General features: G+C 37.1%; 2 protein-coding genes across 2 annotated transcripts; both read left to right on the forward strand.

Moving 5' to 3' along the window:
- The first annotated feature begins 304 nt into the window (after positions 1 to 304).
- On the forward strand, positions 305 to 2,207 carry LOC103871515 (glutelin type-B 5). The gene is made up of 3 exons (XM_009149769.3): positions 305 to 865; positions 1,029 to 1,749; positions 1,824 to 2,207. The coding sequence occupies exons 1-3, from the start codon at positions 670 to 672 to the stop codon at positions 1,975 to 1,977; spliced, it is 1,071 nt and encodes a 356-aa protein (XP_009148017.1). The 5' UTR covers positions 305 to 669; the 3' UTR covers positions 1,978 to 2,207.
- A 773-nt stretch (positions 2,208 to 2,980) lies between these two features.
- LOC103871520 (dirigent protein 25) lies at positions 2,981 to 17,378 on the forward strand. The gene is given in 4 exon segments (XM_033272745.1): positions 2,981 to 3,689; positions 3,766 to 7,899; positions 13,732 to 16,612; positions 16,615 to 17,378. Coding segments are annotated over 2 exon segments (1,125 nt in total). The 5' UTR covers positions 2,981 to 3,689; positions 3,766 to 7,899; positions 13,732 to 16,194; the 3' UTR covers positions 17,322 to 17,378.
- Positions 17,379 to 17,570: the final 192 nt, after the last annotated feature.

The following is a 17,570-nucleotide window of genomic DNA, read 5'->3' on the forward strand; positions in this document are numbered from 1 at the left end:
TGACGTGGCAACTTCGGGCTCTCTGATTGGATGATTATATATGCTGATGTGGACACTCTAAGAGGGGTTTATATCTCCCTTTTAGTATAGTATAGATCCGTTAAAATATATAGATAATATACAGCCTCGTCAGCAAAATTATATCATCAATCAATTACTTCAAATAAACCCACGATAAGATTTCTTCATTTCACCCTTAATCCTATTCAAAGATAAGATAAAAACGTAAAAAAGGAAAACGTAATATTTATTACAAATATTAAGGGATTCGATTCGTCCAGTAATACATCAGTTTCAGTAGATTGATTTAATAGCATTAAATCTATTCAAATAAAATGAAGAACGTGATGGATTCTCATTAATATCTTTTTATTAAAAAAACTGAATTATCAGCGAGAAAGCATCTTTATTCGGTAGAGTCAATATCGATAATTACAAAATTATAGAAACAAATAAATCATATAAGATCGTGACCATAAAGAAATGGATTAACATTCAGATCAAAACATTAAATACAATAGTTATCCCAAAGTAAAAAAAAAAAAAAACATAATCTCCTTCTCTCTTGTATATATATATATACGCGTCACGTCTCATTCACAAACCCACACATCAAAAACACTCTCTTTAGTCTTTACCACTTTCTTCTTCTCTGATCTTCTTGAAACGATGGAGCTTGATCTTACACCGAAGTTGCCAAAGCAAGTGTACGGAGGAGATGGAGGATCGTACTTCGCGTGGTGCCCTGAAGAGCTTCCGATGCTGAAAGAGGGTAACATTGGAGCAGCGAAGCTCGCTCTTGAGCAGCACGGTTTCGCTGTTCCTCGTTACTCTGACTCTCCCAAGGTCGCCTACGTCCTTCAAGGTTCGGTCTTCCCTTTTAAAGTTGTTGACTTTATGAATCTGATCGGACTAAAGTTTCGGATTTGATCTCTTTGTTTCTTCCAAAGTTGTTAACTTTATGAATCTAATCATCTAACGTGTAAGAAAGGTTGAGACTTTACGTTTGTTGATGACTCTGTTGTCAGGATCTGGAACGGCGGGGATTGTACTCCCTGAGAAGGAGGAGAAGGTGATTGCTATCAAAGAAGGAGACTCCATTGCTCTCCCCTTTGGTGTGGTGACATGGTGGTTTAACAGCGAGGAGACAGAGCTTGTTGTCCTCTTCCTTGGTGAAACCCACAAGGCTCACAAGAGAGGACAGTTCACTGACTTTTACCTCACCGGCTCTAACGGAATCTTCACCGGTTTCACGACCGAGTTTGTTGGCAGGGCGTGGGATCTCGACGAGGGGACGGTTAAGAAGCTTGTGGGTTCTCAGACCGGGAAAGGGATTGTGAAGCTTGACGCTGGTTTCAAGATGCCAATGGCCAAGAGTGAGGATCGTGAGGGGTTTGTGTTGAACTGTTTGGAAGCTCCTCTTGATGTAGACATCAAGGACGGTGGGAGAGTTGTTGTATTGAACACTAAGAACCTTCCTCTTGTTGGGGAGGTTGGGTTTGGTGCTGATCTTGTTAGGATCGATGCGCATTCAATGTGTTCGCCAGGGTTCTCTTGTGACTCGGCTCTTCAGGTGACTTACATTGTTGCTGGGAGTGGGAGAGTCCAGGTCGTTGGCGCTGATGGGAAGAGAGTTCTTGAGACTCATATCAAGGCTGGTTCTCTCTTTATTGTTCCGAGGTTCTTTGTGGTTTCGAAGATTGCTGATCCTGAGGGCATGTCTTGGTTCTCTATTGTGACTACTCCCGAGTAAGAGTCCTATATGCCTTTTCTCTTGAGTTATTCAAATGAAAGAAACTAAAAGTTGTGTGTGTGTTTTGTAGTCCGATCTTCACGCATTTGGCTGGGAGGACATCGGTTTGGAAGGCATTGTCTCCAGAGGTGCTGCAGGCGGCGTTTAAGGTTGATCCGGAGGTGGAGCAGTCTTTCCGTTCAAAGAGAACTTCGGACGCCATTTTCTTCCCTCCTTCCAACTGAAGAAGACGAGGAGATGAGAACAAGAACCAGCTTTGTCGTTAATCGTTGCTTTTTTTGCCTTTGTTTTTCTCTTTACTTGTGATCCACGGAAGTACTTAGGGTTTCTTCTCTTGTGTTTTATCCTGGACCGGTTCTGTTCTCTTTGTTGGTCTTTACGCTTTGTTATTGAAATAAAACAGTATCTAAAAGCTTGCAAGGTTTTCTACATTTGAAAACTATCAACATTACTATTTTATAAATCTTTCATAATTTTCTCGAATACACATTTTTTGACACGAAGCTGGCTTAAGGTTGACCACAACACACAATTCACCAAGCGTTACCAAATATTTCCCTGAACATTTTTTTTTCTCTTTTCCAAACGGTCTGCGGCAGGGCATCTCATAATAGTATTTGTTAAGTTTTTTTTTTTTCAATTAAATCTTTCTAATAACTTAGATATTCTAATTGCATCATAATGTAGTCTGGAAAGTAAACAAAACAAAAAGTATATGTTTATTTGGCCGAGAACTTGTTATCAGTTTGCATATATTATTCAAACCAATGACACAATGAAGTATATTTTTTTTTATCAAAATGAAATATATTATCATATACGATTTTGTGATGTTAACATTAACTCATTATTTTCATAAAGTATCAACAAGAAAGAGGAGGTATACCACAAGACGAGAAGGCTTTATGAGCATTTTTGGATTTAATATACTGACCATAAACTGGATCATTTATGTAACCACATAGACACGGCTCTTCTTTTTTCAGCATTGCGCAACACTCTGTTGACGGCTTACTTCCGGTTTTTACAGCTGGGCTGCATGGGTTAAGTTCTTTCGGATTGCATGCCAGTACTTTCTCATCTTCCACGGCTGCATTGGTGAGAGCCAAAGACGAAACAAGGACTATCACAAATGCGATGCATATTGCTCCTGTGAAGTTCATGTTTTATAACCTTATTGACTCTTTTCAAACTGGATCTAGTTAATTTCTTGAAAAATGTTTGCTTCATGATTTTGAGGTGTTATGGTCGATTTATTAAATATGTAGAGACTAGAGTAACGTTTTGCAAGAATAGGCTAGCTTTTTTATTGGTAACAAAGAATAGGCTAGCTTTTTATCTAAGTGTAGTTTGTCTTTTATAATTTAAATCTCGAAGCATTTATTTTGATAATTGACATATGTATACAAGTATTTATATTATGTTACACTTTAGCAATTTATTTAAAATAAAACTACATAATAAGAAAAAAACAAATTTGCAAGCAATTTTGTAGATATATATATATATTATATTAATTGAAAATATTTAACTGAGGAAACTAAATCAATCAATGCAGATGTACATATTAGATCTGAACAATACTAATTTTATATAAAATCTAATATGAAAAAATAATTATACTCTATAACAAAACTAGAACCATCAATGCACATGTACATATAGATCTGAACAATACTAATTTTTATATAAATCTAAGATGAAAATTAATTATAATCTTTTATCATGTTTAAAGGTTACTTTTGGAATATATATATATATATTATTTTGGAAAAGTGAAATAAAAAATGAAAAAGACAATCTTAAACGCCAGCATTGTTCCAAGGCTGGTTCTCTCTTCTCTTCTCCAAGGTTCTTTGTGGTTTCAAGATTGCTGATCCCGAGGGCATGTCTTGGTTCTCCATTGTGACTACTACTCCCGAGCAATGGCTCCCGAGTAAGGATTCTATTCGTTTCTATGCTTTCCTCTTGAACCATACAAATAAAAGAAACTAAAAGTTGTGTGTTTCTAGTCCGATATTCACGCATTTGGCTGGGAGGACATCTGTTTGTCTCCAGAGGTTTTGCAGGCGACGTTTAAGGAGAACTTCGGACGCCATATCTTTCCTCCTTCCAACTGAAGAAGGCGAAGAGAGGAGAACAAAAACCAGCTTTGTCATCAATCGTTGCTTTTTCCCTCTTTTTTTTCCCTTTGCTTGTGAATTGTGATCCACGGAAGTATTCATAATCTAGGACTTTTAGGGTTTGCTTCTCTTTCTGTTTTTTTTTTTTTAATCCTGGACTGGTTCTTATTCTCTATGTTGGTTTTCACGCTTTGTTATTGAAATAAAACATTTGAAAACATATTTTCATTATTTGTAAGTCTTCTCGAATAATACCATTCTTTTAGATGAAAATGGATCAACAGTCCGAACACAAACACACAATTCCGGGCATCTCTTAGTATTTATTTAGGTGTTTTAAATTAAATCTTAACATGTCTTTCTTATAACTTAGATAATCTAATTGCATCTTAACATGTGTTTGGAAAGAAAACAAAAGAAAAGGAAGAAAAGTATATGTGCTTGTTTTTTTTGACGAAAAAAGTATATGTACTTGTTATGAGTTAGCATAATTCATTATAAGGTTATTGAATCAAATACTATATTTGATTACTGAATCAGGTTAAACCATAACGCAATGAACAATATTATTCATACGATTTGATAATGTTAAAACATTATATAATTATTTTATAATTTTTTTATAACTTCAACATTTAGGATAAGGTACACCACAAGTTGATAAGACCATGTGTGCATATTTGGATTTAACATACTGACCAAATCTTGGATCTTTTATGTAACCACATAGACACGATTGTTGTTTTTTCAGTACTCCGCAACATTCTGTCGTCGGTTTACTTCCAGTTTGAACTGCTGGGATGCATGGTTTAAGTTCTCCCGGGACGCATACCCCATTTGTCCCCTCTTCCACGACCGCATTGGTCCGAGCCAAAGACGAGACAAAAATGAGCACAAATGCTATGCATATTGCTCCTGTGAACTTCATAATTTTATAATCTTAGTGACTTCTTTCAAACTAGATCTAGTTTTTTTTTTTTTGAAAATATTTGCGATGATGATTTTGAGGTGTTAATGGCAAAGCTATTATATAGGTGGACTAGAGTAAAGTTTGCAACAATAAGCTGGCTTTTTAGGTAGTGTAGTTTGTCTTTTTAATTAAATCTTGAAGCATTTATTACGATAATTAAAAGATATTGACATATGTATACAAGTATTTATATTATGTTACACTTTAGCAATCTATTAAAAGAAAACTACATACTAAAAAAATATCCAAATTCACAAGCAATTATATATATTAATTGATAATATTTAATAACTGAGGTGAAGGTGTAATGTAATAATCTATAATAAAACTAAAATCATCAATGCACATGTATATTAGATTTGAGCAATATATAAATCTGATCTGAAAATTAATTATTATCTTTGATGTACTTTAAAATAATTTTTTTTTGGAAAAGTGAAACCAACCAAAGAAAAAGAATCTGTACTTACTATGATTTTTTTTCACAACTAATGTCAATATTTTGTAAATATAAACTTTAATACTGTATATAGTTGGACGAGGACTCTTTTTATACGATAAAACAGAATTTAATTGATAATTTTGAGAATGACATGTATCTTTAAAAAACAAATAAACAATTTTTATATCTTATTTTTCAAAAATATATTTTAAAATGAAATGAATACATCTGATTTTATTTCCCACTATCTCCAATCTCTATAACTGCTCAAATTCTCACTATCTCAACGATTTTATGAAACTACTTAAATAACCATAAGTTTTTACTCTTCGCAATCACCAACACTACTCTATTCTTTTTCTTTTGACACTACTCTGCTCTACTATCCTAATAAAACACCAAAATGTCTATAATTTTGAGGGTTCATTTGGTGAATCATTGTGTCAATTTCATTAATATTTAATGGGAACATTGTGTAAGTATTGTCTACAGTTCTCTTATATTGAATTGTGATTAAATATTTATATATCAGTTTAACACTTTTTCGAAATTCACAGACAAAACCAATGAAGATTACGATGAATACTGTGAACACTATCAACATTTATTGGAGTCTATACATTGTTTTCGAACAGGTTTTTTTTTTTTTTTTTTTTAATCTTATTTTTATTTTATTTTATTTTGTTTTTGAACAGGTTTCTTTCTGTTGCTTATTTTGTTGGATCTGTAATCCATCTCAAGCAATTTTTGTACATGAATCTCTTTGTATATTTACTTTATTTAATTTTTCAATTTTTTAACAGGGTCAAAGCTGTCAGTAGGAGAAGGAAATCAAAATTGTTGTTTGTGGTTTTGAGTAGAAGTTTATCAAAGGTAGAAAGAGCTTCCTCTGGGACTTCCTCGAATGATACAATTTTTAGATAAAAATGGGTTAACATGCCGAGCACAAACACACAATTCACAGCGTTACCAAATATTTCCCTTAACCTTTTTTTTTCTTTCCTTTTCTAAAACGGCCATGTGAACTCTGGGTCTGTGGCAGTGGCAGCTCATATGATTAGTTTTTTTTTTTTGTAAAAGCTCATGGATTAGTTTAGTTATTTAAAATTAAACATTAGCATGTGTTTCTTATAACTTTGATTTCTAATTGCATCTTAAGTTGTTTTGAAAGTAAAACAAAAACAAAAGGACGAAAAGTGTCTATACTTATTATGAGATTTAATTTTTTACTGGTTTAAGATCCGCGCCTTGCACAGAAAAAGTGATCTAAACTATATTTACGAATGATGTGCTACGAAAAGTATCAAATAAAGGAGAAGCACGAAGCCATAACTTTATTGAATGATGTGATTTTAGGCTGCTGTTTTTTTTTTGCTTAAGGTAGTTGTGAGACTTTTGAGATGGATATCTCTAATGTATTGTGAGGTAGTTGTGGCTTTATCAATGGCACATTTATAAATTAGCTAATATCCGCAAGTTTAATGTAGAGGAATTTTCGGTATAATTTCTTAATTAGACATAACAAATTAGGAAATTTTCAATATAAAACAAATTTTCTGGTCAAAGAAAACGAATTTAAATTGAATATACAATATACAGTTATCATTATGATAAGAACCTGCACATAAACTTTAACATTTGCCTTTTTACAAATAAGCTTGCACACCAAGTTTTAACATTAATTCAAACAGTCCTTTTAAGTGAGACTTGCAAATAATTCAAATTTTCTAACAATTAATATTACCCAAAAAAGTAGGTTTCTATGTTATTCATACACTTTAAAACACAAACAACATATCGTCCAGTGATTATACAACCAATATGTGTTAGATACCTTACATTGGTGAAGTGTATTGTGTTATTTTGATCAACTAAATATAGCTATATTTAGAATTAGAAGTATCTGCAACTAAAAATTGCTTTAGCATTCATCCGTCAGCAATTCAGCATTAATAACTGGTTTTATATGATTGTTCTAGCAAAGTAACCTTGGCTGACATGCCAATTTTAATACCGACTGTTGATCAAATGATTATGAAAATGGCTAAAAGTAGAACTACAACTGCGTTCACCAGACATCATAAATTAGGAATTTGAGAATATATATGATTGGTGAGTCAGGTGAAACAATAGGCGAACATGCCAATTTTGTTGTGTTATATTCGTCAAATGATTATGGCCATGATTAGTTATATGCCAGTCAGCCAGTTAAATTATGCATATGTAATAATTTTAAGGATTATAAAGTGAAAAATATTTTTTGTAGGTACAATTTAGGTTCAAAGTATAAGAGAGAGACGGCAGTGAAGTGACTATCGAACCCAATACAAGTTCAACGAATCTGATAAATCGCCAATTTACACATATTACACTACATAGCATTTTGTATTAATTGAAATGATTCATAAATGTGTAAACAATTTTGGTCGGGCCAACAAATTTTAGACAATGGTTTTTTTTGTAATTATTCTAGTAATTAAAGGGTGTTTCTATAATTAGGCTGAGAATGCATAAAAGTATACACCTAATCAATGACACCATGTAAATAACTTTGCAAAATAAAGGTTACTCTTTTGCCAATGTTCCTCAATTAAATATTTAAGGGATAAATGTGGGCTTTAGTGTATAAACCCGTTCAGCTCTGGTTGGGCCTAGAAGAGAATTGGGCCGGGAATGTTGAAAGCTAGCCCAAACCCCAGAGAGTATATAAGACGCTGTCGTTCTAGTTTGTTACGCGTTGTAATAAACTCATCATCGTCTCCGTTTTTGAGCTAAAGCAGAGAGAGTTTCAGATCGTCTTCTCCGGCGAGTCAAGAACAGAGTGCTGTGTTGCAGTGGTGCGATCCAGTGCTGACGTTGAGCTCTCATCTCCATCTGCAGAAGATAGGTATCCTGAAACAACAAGATTCGAGATTAGCGTTGATAGAATCTTGTATAAGTCTTGTATTGTAAACTGCAATCAAGCTTAGTGGATTGGGAGCAAGAACCTCCCCCCAGATGTAGCGTAAGCGAACTGGGCAAACAAATCTTCTTGCATTTAGTTAACAATCGCATAACACACATACGTCATATTGAATCTAATCAGTGAACACAGTAAGAACGATTCGCAACAAGTGGTATCAGAGCGCAGGCTGTGTTAAGATCGTCATCAATCAGCAAACACACAAGGAAGAGAAGATCTCAGTAAGGTTCGAAACTTATCTGGCTGATTCTTGTTGATGTGATTTGAGGATTCTGATCTTGAGAAAGATTATACCGTCGTCTTGATCGGATCTGATCAATCTGAAAAAGGAAGATGGAACCTACTCAGGGTCGGTTTAAAGTAGAAAAGTTTGATGGATCTGGAGATTTTGGCATATGGAAGCATAAGATGTTATGCGCTCTTGAGATTCTAGGTCTAGATTCAGTACTAGAGGAAAAGGCTGATTCAGAAGATGCTATTGGAAAGGTTGAGTCTGACACTGAAGAGAAAGTTGATGTGAAGGTTGAGCCTACAAAGGCTATGAAGGACAAGAGAGTTCGCAGCCTGATTCAGATGAGTTTGAGTGATCAGATCATAAGGAAAGTCATGAAGGAGACTTCAGCTTTAGGAATTTGGAAGGCGTTGGAGAGAGATTACCAAACGAAGTCTCTCCCTAATCGAATCTACCTCAAGCAAAGATTTGCAAGTTTCAAAATGGATGAGCAGAAGTCTATTGAGCAGAACCTTGATGTGTTCTTGAAGTTGGTTAATGATTTGGAGAGTCTTGAGATAAACATCTCAGACGAAGATCAGGCTATTCAAATCCTTACTGGATTACCTCCGAAGTATGAGCCACTAGTCCATACATTGAAGTACGGCAGTGGAAAGGATACACTTACAGTCAGTGATGTAATTTCCGCGGCATACTCTAAGGAGACTGAACTAAGAGAAAGAGGCGTTTTAGGGAAGTCTAAACCAGAGGCAGAGGGACTGTATGTAGGAGAAAGAGGAAGGTCTGATAAAAGAGAAAGGAAGTTCTTTAGAGGAAGATCTAAGTCAAAAGGGAGGTACAACTCCAAACCTGACACGAACAAGAACAACAAGAGATGTTTCGTTTGCGGAAAAGAAGATCATTGGAAGAGAGATTGTCCAGATAAGGGGAAGAACAAAGGTTTTAACTCCAGCTCAGTGAATGTTGCAGCAGCTAAGAGTTCAAAGAAGGAGCCTTTGATACTTACAGCGAGCATTCAAGACACCAGAAATGAATGGGTTTTAGACTCAGGAGCGAGCTTCCACATCACTCCAAACAAAGAGGTGTTGTTTGATCTCGAGCAAGTGAATGGTGGAAAGGTGTTGATGGGCAACAACACGTTCAGTGAGATTGAAGGGGTTGGTAAAGTTCGTATAAAAGGTCCAGATGGGTCAGTGGTAATTCTAACAGATGTGAAGTTTATGCCTACCATGGGAAGGAACTTGATCTCATATGGATGTCTTGAAAAGTCAGGATGTACATATGAGGGTGGTGATTACAAGGTAAAATTCTTCAAGAATGGAGTTGAAGTTCTGACTGGTAAGTACGCAGATGGATTGTATTACTTGGAAGGAACCGTTCTGAAAGGGGAGAGTCATTCTGCTATCTCTAGAGTCACCACTACCAGGAAATGGCATTCAAGATTGGGACATATAAGTCAGAAAGGACTAGACTTATTGGTTAAAGAAGGATATCTTGAAGCAAAAGATATTGCCACAATAGGGTTCTGCGAAGATTGCGTTTTCGGAAAGGCTCATAAGCAAAGTTTTAAGAAGGGAAAACATATATCTAGAGAGGTACTTGAGTATGTTCATTCAGATCTATGGGGTTCTCCTTCAGTGGTTCCAAGTTTGGCAGGAAAGCAATACTTCATCACGTTTATCGACGACTACTCCAGGAAGGTCTGGATCTATTTTCTTAAAACCAAAGATGAGGCCTTTGAAAAGTTTAAGGAGTGGATTGCAGAAGTAGAGACTCAGACAGGAAAGAAACTAAAGTGTTTGAGAACAGACAACGGGCTGGAATACTGTAACAAAAGATTTGATGATTTTTGCAAGGTGTCTGGGATTAAAAGACATCGAACTTGTGCCTATACACCTCAGCAGAATGGGGTCTCGGAGAGAATGAATCGTACCATCATGGAGAGAGTGAGGTGTATGTTAGCTGAAAGTGGTATGGAAGAAAGATTCTGGGCAGAAGCGGCTTCGACTACTGTTTATTTGGTAAACAGATCCCCGAGTTCTGCTATAGAGTACAAGCTTCCAGAAGAACTGTGGTCAGGGAACAAGCCAGTATTAAAGCACTTAAGAAGATTTGGGTGTGCAGCTTATGTTCATACGAGAAACGCTAAAACAAGTCCTAGGGCAGTAAAGGGTTTCTTCGTTGGATATCCACAAGGAACAAAGGGGTTCAGAGTTTGGTTACCAGAAGAAGAAATTTGCACGATTAGCAGAAACGTTATATTTCATGAGGAAGAAGTGTATAAAGAATCTGTGAAAAAATTAGAGGTGAAGAGTGCTGAGAATGATTCAGTCTACACTGATAAGGGAAAGACTGTCCAAAAGGAGAAGAAAAGCGTGTCTTTCAGTCCAGATTTGATTAAGGGTCCTTTTAAGGGTCTTCATGATTCAGAAGCTTCTACTTCAGAAAGTGTGGTTCAAGTAGAGAGTTCAGTTTCAGGTGGAGAAGTTTCAGAATCAGAAGTTGAAACAGCAGTTCAAGAAGAAGAAGCTGAAGGAGATCTAGATCACTATATTTTGGCCAGAGACAGAAAGCGCAGGGAGACTAAGTTACCATCCAAGTATGATGACTTTGATGTTGTTGCTTATGCTCTATCCGCGGCAAGTGATGTTGAGATTGAAGAACCTAAGTCATATCAGGAAGCGATGAGATCTAAAGAGAGAGACCAGTGGGGTTTGTCTTGTGATGAAGAGATGGATTCCCTTGATAGGAACAAGACTTGGGAGGTAGTGGAAAGGCCCACTAAGAAGAGAGTTATAGGCTGTAAGTGGGTTTATAAGAAGAAGCCGGGCATACCAGGAGTTGAAGATCCAAGATTTAAGTCTAGACTGGTTGCGAAGGGCTATTCACAAGTGGAAGGAATTGACTATAACGAAGTGTTTGCGCCAGTTGTGAAGCATGTATCGATAAGGTTGATTCTGTCCTTGGTGGTTAAAGAAGACCTATATCTGGAACAGCTAGATGTGAAGACAGCTTTCTTAAATGGAACTTTGGATGAAGAAATCTATATGGAACAGCCAGAAGGATATGAGGTTAAAGGAAAGAAAGATATGGTTTGTTTGTTGAAGAAGTCTCTCTACGGTCTTAAACAATCACCGAGACAGTGGAATAAAAGATTTGATGGATTCATGAAGCAACAAGGGTTTAGACAGAGTCCGTATGATCAGTGCGTCTACATTAGTGGTTCAGAAGTGATTTCAAGAGTATATTTGCTGCTATACATGGATGATATGCTGGTTGTCTCTAAGGACATGGAAGTGATTAAAAATCTTAAGGCTAGACTGAGTAGTGAATTCGAGATGAAAGACCTTGGACCCGCTACAAGAATTCTGGGAATGGACATTGTACGTGACAGAAGAGCTGGAACGTTGAAATTATCTCAGGGAAAATACCTTGGTAAGGTACTCTCAACCTTCAATATGAGCGATTGCAAGGCTGTTACTACGTCTATGGGTTCTCAGTTCAGATTGAAGAGTTTAGATGAGAAAGAAACGGAGATAGAGGCAAGGTTTATGTTTAACATTCCCTATGCTAGTGCTGTTGGTAGCTTAATGTACGCGATGGTAGGGACACGCCCTGATATAGCTCACGCTGTTGGAGTGGTAAGCAGATTCATGGGGAATCCGGGAAGACAGCACTGGGAGGCAGTGAAATGGATTCTGAGATATATACGTGGCACTACTGATTTTGGTCTATGGTTTACTAAAGGAAGTGAATTCAGAGTTGAAGGATTTTGCGATGCTGATTATGCAACTGATCGTGACAGAAGCAGATCAGTTACAGGATATTTGTTTCAAGTAGGAGGGAATACTATCAGCTGGAGATCGGGGCTACAACCTATCGTGGCTTTATCAACTACTGAATCAGAGTACATGTCCCTTAATGAAGCAGCTAAAGAAGCCTTATGGTTGAAAGGAGTGTGTGAAGATCTAGACTATGAACAAGGAGCAGTCAAGATTAATTGCGATTCTCAGTCAGCTATATTTTTGGCGAAAAATGGTGGATATCATGAGAGAACAAAACATATACATACTAAGTTCAATTTCATCAGAGATGTGGTTGCAAACGGCAGTGTTTCAGTGGTGAAGATTCATACTACGCTAAACCTAGCCGATATCCTAACCAAGAGCATACCTGGAAAGACACTAGAAAAGGCTTTGGTGTCTGTCAAGGTACACGAGTAAGCAACAGGAGCTTCTAACACTGCTGGGAAACTCCGAGTAGTTATCTCGCAGTGAAGGAAGGGAAGAAGGGGTTAGTCAGTGAGGTTTGAGTAATCTACAGGAAAAATTCGAGGGAATTTTGAATTTTATCTTCATAGCGTGGACACATTGAAGGGGGAAGAGTCTTTACTTGCATGTGAAGGTCAAGATCAGAAGAGACCGGTTTTTTTTTTTGTTTTGAGAAGAGGAAACGTCAACATCAGATTAAGAGATTCGTAGTGGTTCTGAGTTGAGGTCTGGGGATTCTTGAGAGAGGTTCTGAGGGTCTTCTTTAAAGGAGTAAAGCGAGTTCTGAATGAGGTTATCTTTAAGGTGGACCGTTTTCCGATGACTTTCGTCGGATAAGGTTACCGGAAAGTTAGAGAGACGGAGGAGCTAGTTGAAAGAGAAGGTGAGAAGATATTCCGGCAGAGTTTCTCGTTAGGGTTGAGTGATGCTGTCTGAAGTGAGCTGTGTCGGCTTCATACAAGGTGGAGAATTGTGGGCTTTAGTGTATAAACCCGTTCAGCTCTGGTTGGGCCTAGAAGAGAATTGGGCCGGGAATGTTGAAAGCTAGCCCAAACCCCAGAGAGTATATAAGACACTGTCGTTCTAGTTTGTTACGCGTTGTAACAAACTCATCATCGTCTCCGTTTTTGAGCTAAAGCAGAGAGAGTTTCAGATCGTCTTCTCCGGCGAGTCAAGAACAGAGTGCTGTGTTGCAGTGGTGCGATCCAGTGCTGACGTTGAGCTCTCATCTCCATCTGCAGAAGATAGGTATCCTGAAACAACAAGATTCGAGATTAGCGTTGATAGAATCTTGTATAAGTCTTGTATTGTAAACTGCAATCAAGCTTAGTGGATTGGGAGCAAGAGCCTCCCCCCAGATGTAGCGTAAGCGAACTGGGCAAACAAATCTTCTTGCATTTAGTTAACAATCGCATAACACACATACGTCATATTGAATCTAATCAGTGAACACAGTAAGAACGATTCGCAACAATAAAGTTAATATAATTCATATTTTGCCAACTATCGAAATATATTTATTTATAAATGGCTAAGTTCATAATCTACTGTAGATTAACTCATACGACCCCGCCACTTAACGGATTCAAAACTTCATGCCCATACGGCCATACCCTCCTCAATCCTCATGATGGAATATGTTGGGTTTAGTATGCGTGCATGACCCTTTTTGAGTATTGACAATATAATTTAAACCGATCAAGAAAGCGAATACTAAATTAGATTATTGAATCAGGTTAAGATCATGATACAATGAAGCTTTCAGTGAACAATATTATTACATAAGATTTTGATAATGTAACATATACATTATATAATTATTTTATAAATACTCGAAACTCAACAAGCAGGATAAGCTACACTACAAGCTGCTATGACCTTGTGAGCATTTGGGGTTTTAAAACAATGACCAAATGCTGGATTTTTCATGTAACTACAGAGACACGACTCTTGTTCTTTCAGTTTTCCGCAACATTCTGTCGATGGATTACTTCCGGTTAGTCCTGCTGGCGTGCATGGTTTAAGTTCTGCCGGGACGCATGCCACTTTTATCCCCTCTTCCACGGTTGCGTCGGTCCAAGCCAAAGACGACACAAGGGCTATCACAAATGAAATGCATATCGCTCCTGTGAACTTCATGTTTTGTAACCTTAGTGACTCTTTTTGAACTAGTTCTAAGTAATTTTTGATTTCTTAAAAAATGTTTGAGATGTTGATTTTGAGGTGTTGATGGTCAAGCTATTATATAGGTGAAGATTGGATTAAAGTTTGCAATAACATGATTTATTTCTGTCATTTTTAATTAATTTTTGAAGGAATCCACACTCACACACATTTTATTTTGATAATATATCAGAGATGTTAGCAATTTATTTAAAAGAAAACTACATTAATATAATATATCAGATTTGCATTAATTCATATATATTAACTGAAAATATTTAAACAAGAAAAATGGAAAGGTATTTATCTATGATAAAACTAAAATTATTGATGCACATGTATATATTAGAACATCTGCATCTATGATATCTAAATAGATATCTAAATAGTAAAAAATTAAAATAAACAAAAAAAGAAATGATATATAATCCATGAGATATTTTAAAAACACATAGACTCATATTACACTTGTCAAAATTTATATTAATTTAGATTTTTCCATTAATTAACATTTTTTTAACAACATTAACTTGTAGCTTATTAATTTATAATAAAATATTAGTATATTTGCAAGATACTCAAAGAAATATCTCACTTTTAACAGTGCTCTTAGATTTGATATGAAAAAATAATTATACTTTTGATAATGTTCAAAACTTACTTTTAAATAAAATTGTTTGAAAAAAAAGAATCAGTAGTTATTGTGATTTTTTCACATTTAAACAGAAAGGACATCAGTAAATATTTTGGAAAAATAAAATTGAATATATGAAATCTTACTAGCTAGTTGGAGAAGGCTAAAAGCTTTTTTCGACGGAGCAGAGGATATGTTTTTTGCGTCTGAACTTGGTGTCCTTCAATGTATTGATCAAAGGGTGTTTTGATAAATGCGTCTGGAAAGATGCATGCAAAATGTTCAATGAAATGCTCGAGAGGGAAGTGCAACCTACCGTAGTGATAAAACCAGATGTTATGATCTATAACATTATGGTTAATCATCTTTGTAGCGAAGGTAGAGGCCCCTGAGGGGGTACAGGACACTGAAGGAAATGGAGATGAAAAGTTGTGAGCCAAATGCAGCTACATACCGTATGATGGTTGACTATTTTGAATCCAATGCTTGCAGCAAGCAGACACTCTCCCACACCTGCAACGCTTGTGTGTTTGGTTGATGGGCTGGTTAAATGAGTCATAACTTGGATCATGCTTGCTTTGTGTTAGAGGTGATTGGAAAGAAAAATTTAAGCTTTGTGTCTAGTGCTTGGGAAAGTCTACTCTGTGATCTCTGTATTAAGGATGGAGGGTTTTGTTGTGAAGCTTTGTTAGAAGTGATTTCTACCTAACCAATGACCTCTTAAAGGTGAAATTCTCATACTTGTTTATTCCTGATTTGAAATAGAATAGGGTGGATGAGTTTAATTTCCTTCCTCAGAAAAAAAATGCAGGCTTAACTTATTACTTTTAGACTTGAAATTTTAATTTTTTTTGCTAATTCATGCAGTAAGACTTCTAGTAAATTTCAAGATCTTGTGGTGAAATTATAGCTGATTTTTTTTTTGGGTTTGTTTCATCTTTTTTATGTTTTTTCCTGCTCTAAACCAAACCACCACATAATGGAAAAGTTATCACATACTCTGCTTCATCAACTCCATCTTTTTCCATCAAGAATTTGGCTTCATTTCATTTATATAAGCTCGTTCTGAATCAGTCCAGAAAAGTAGAAACAATTCAGCTCAAATTCAAATTAATAGTCTTAGTCTCTGATATTTTTCCTTGTCAATGACAGGCTGCAAGATACTCTTCGTCTTGGTTTTAGCTCTTGCCATGGCTTTTGTCTCGGCCGCTCGTCTTCTTAATGAAGAAGAAGATCTTGGATTAGTCCCTATGCCTACCACAAGTCCTAGTCCATTACCAACTACTGGTTCAGGCTCCTTCGCCAGTGCTAGTTCAGGGCCTGCAACTGGTATCACTTCAGGTACTGGTCTAGCCTCAGATGGTTCCTTGACTACTTTAACTGGCTCCGGACCTCTACCAACCACTGGTTCTGGTTCTTTACCGGTTGCCAGTTCAGGTCCCTTGCCCACTACTGGCACTGGTTCTCTACCAACCACCGGTTCTGGTTCTTTTCCGGTTGCTAGTTCTGGTCCTTTGCCTGGTGCTGGTGCAGGGCCTTCGCCGACTGTTGGTTCAGGTGCCACACGGGTGGTTCAGTTCCCGACCACACTCTGGTTTTCTTTATGCACGACATACTCGGTGGCTCAAATCCGACAGCCAGAGCTGTGACTGGAGTCGTTGCAAACCCAGCTCTCAGTGGCCAACTTCCATTTGCCAAGCCCAATGGCGCAAACCTCCCTGTCAACAACGGCATTCCATCAAACAATAACAACGGGATCCTAACTAACAACAACGTCCCTCTACTCATCGGGCTGGGCGGAACCACTTCCAGCATTCTACAGAACGACGGTAACAACCTCTTGAACGGTCTCCCCGTGGCCAACGGTGGTCAGCTCCCATCGGGTTCGTCTCTCCAGATGCTCATGTTTGGAACAATGACGGTGATGGACAACGAGCTAACCGAAGGGCATGAACTCGGGTCAGGTCTGCTTGGCAAAGCCCAGGGCTTCTATGTGGCCAGCGCCGTGGATGGAACCAGCCAGACAATGGCTTTCACGGCCATGTTTGAGAGTGGTGGTTATGAAGATAGCATAAGTTTCTTCAGTGTACATAGAACGGCTGCATCAGAGTCTCATCTTGGTGTTATGGGTGGTACAGGGAAGTATGTGAATGCCAGAGGCTACGCCATTGTCAAAACATTTACAGGTGGCACCGGGAACACACAGCAGCCGCACCAGTTCACAGATGGGCTAGAGACAGTTCTGGAGTGTACCGTTTATCTTTCTTACTAGTTTTTTTTTCTTTCTTGTCCTCTATTACTGAAGTTTGTTGCGCTCTTTCATATTTGTCATCTTAATATGTAACAACCTATTAGTATGGCAACAAATCATCTTTAATTAGGAGTTAACTATTTTTGAATTAAAACAAAAAAAGGAAGAAAAAGAGGGAAGACCAGCGTGGACATTACGACCGAGTGGAACTGAACTAACGGCTCCAACAAGGCAAGCTTTACCCGCCAAAACAAACAAAACAAAGGTTTC

This window comes from Brassica rapa, chromosome A06 (genome assembly GCF_000309985.2).
Source record: "Brassica rapa cultivar Chiifu-401-42 chromosome A06, CAAS_Brap_v3.01, whole genome shotgun sequence".
In the NCBI taxonomy this organism is placed as follows: Eukaryota; Viridiplantae; Streptophyta; class Magnoliopsida; order Brassicales; family Brassicaceae; genus Brassica; species Brassica rapa.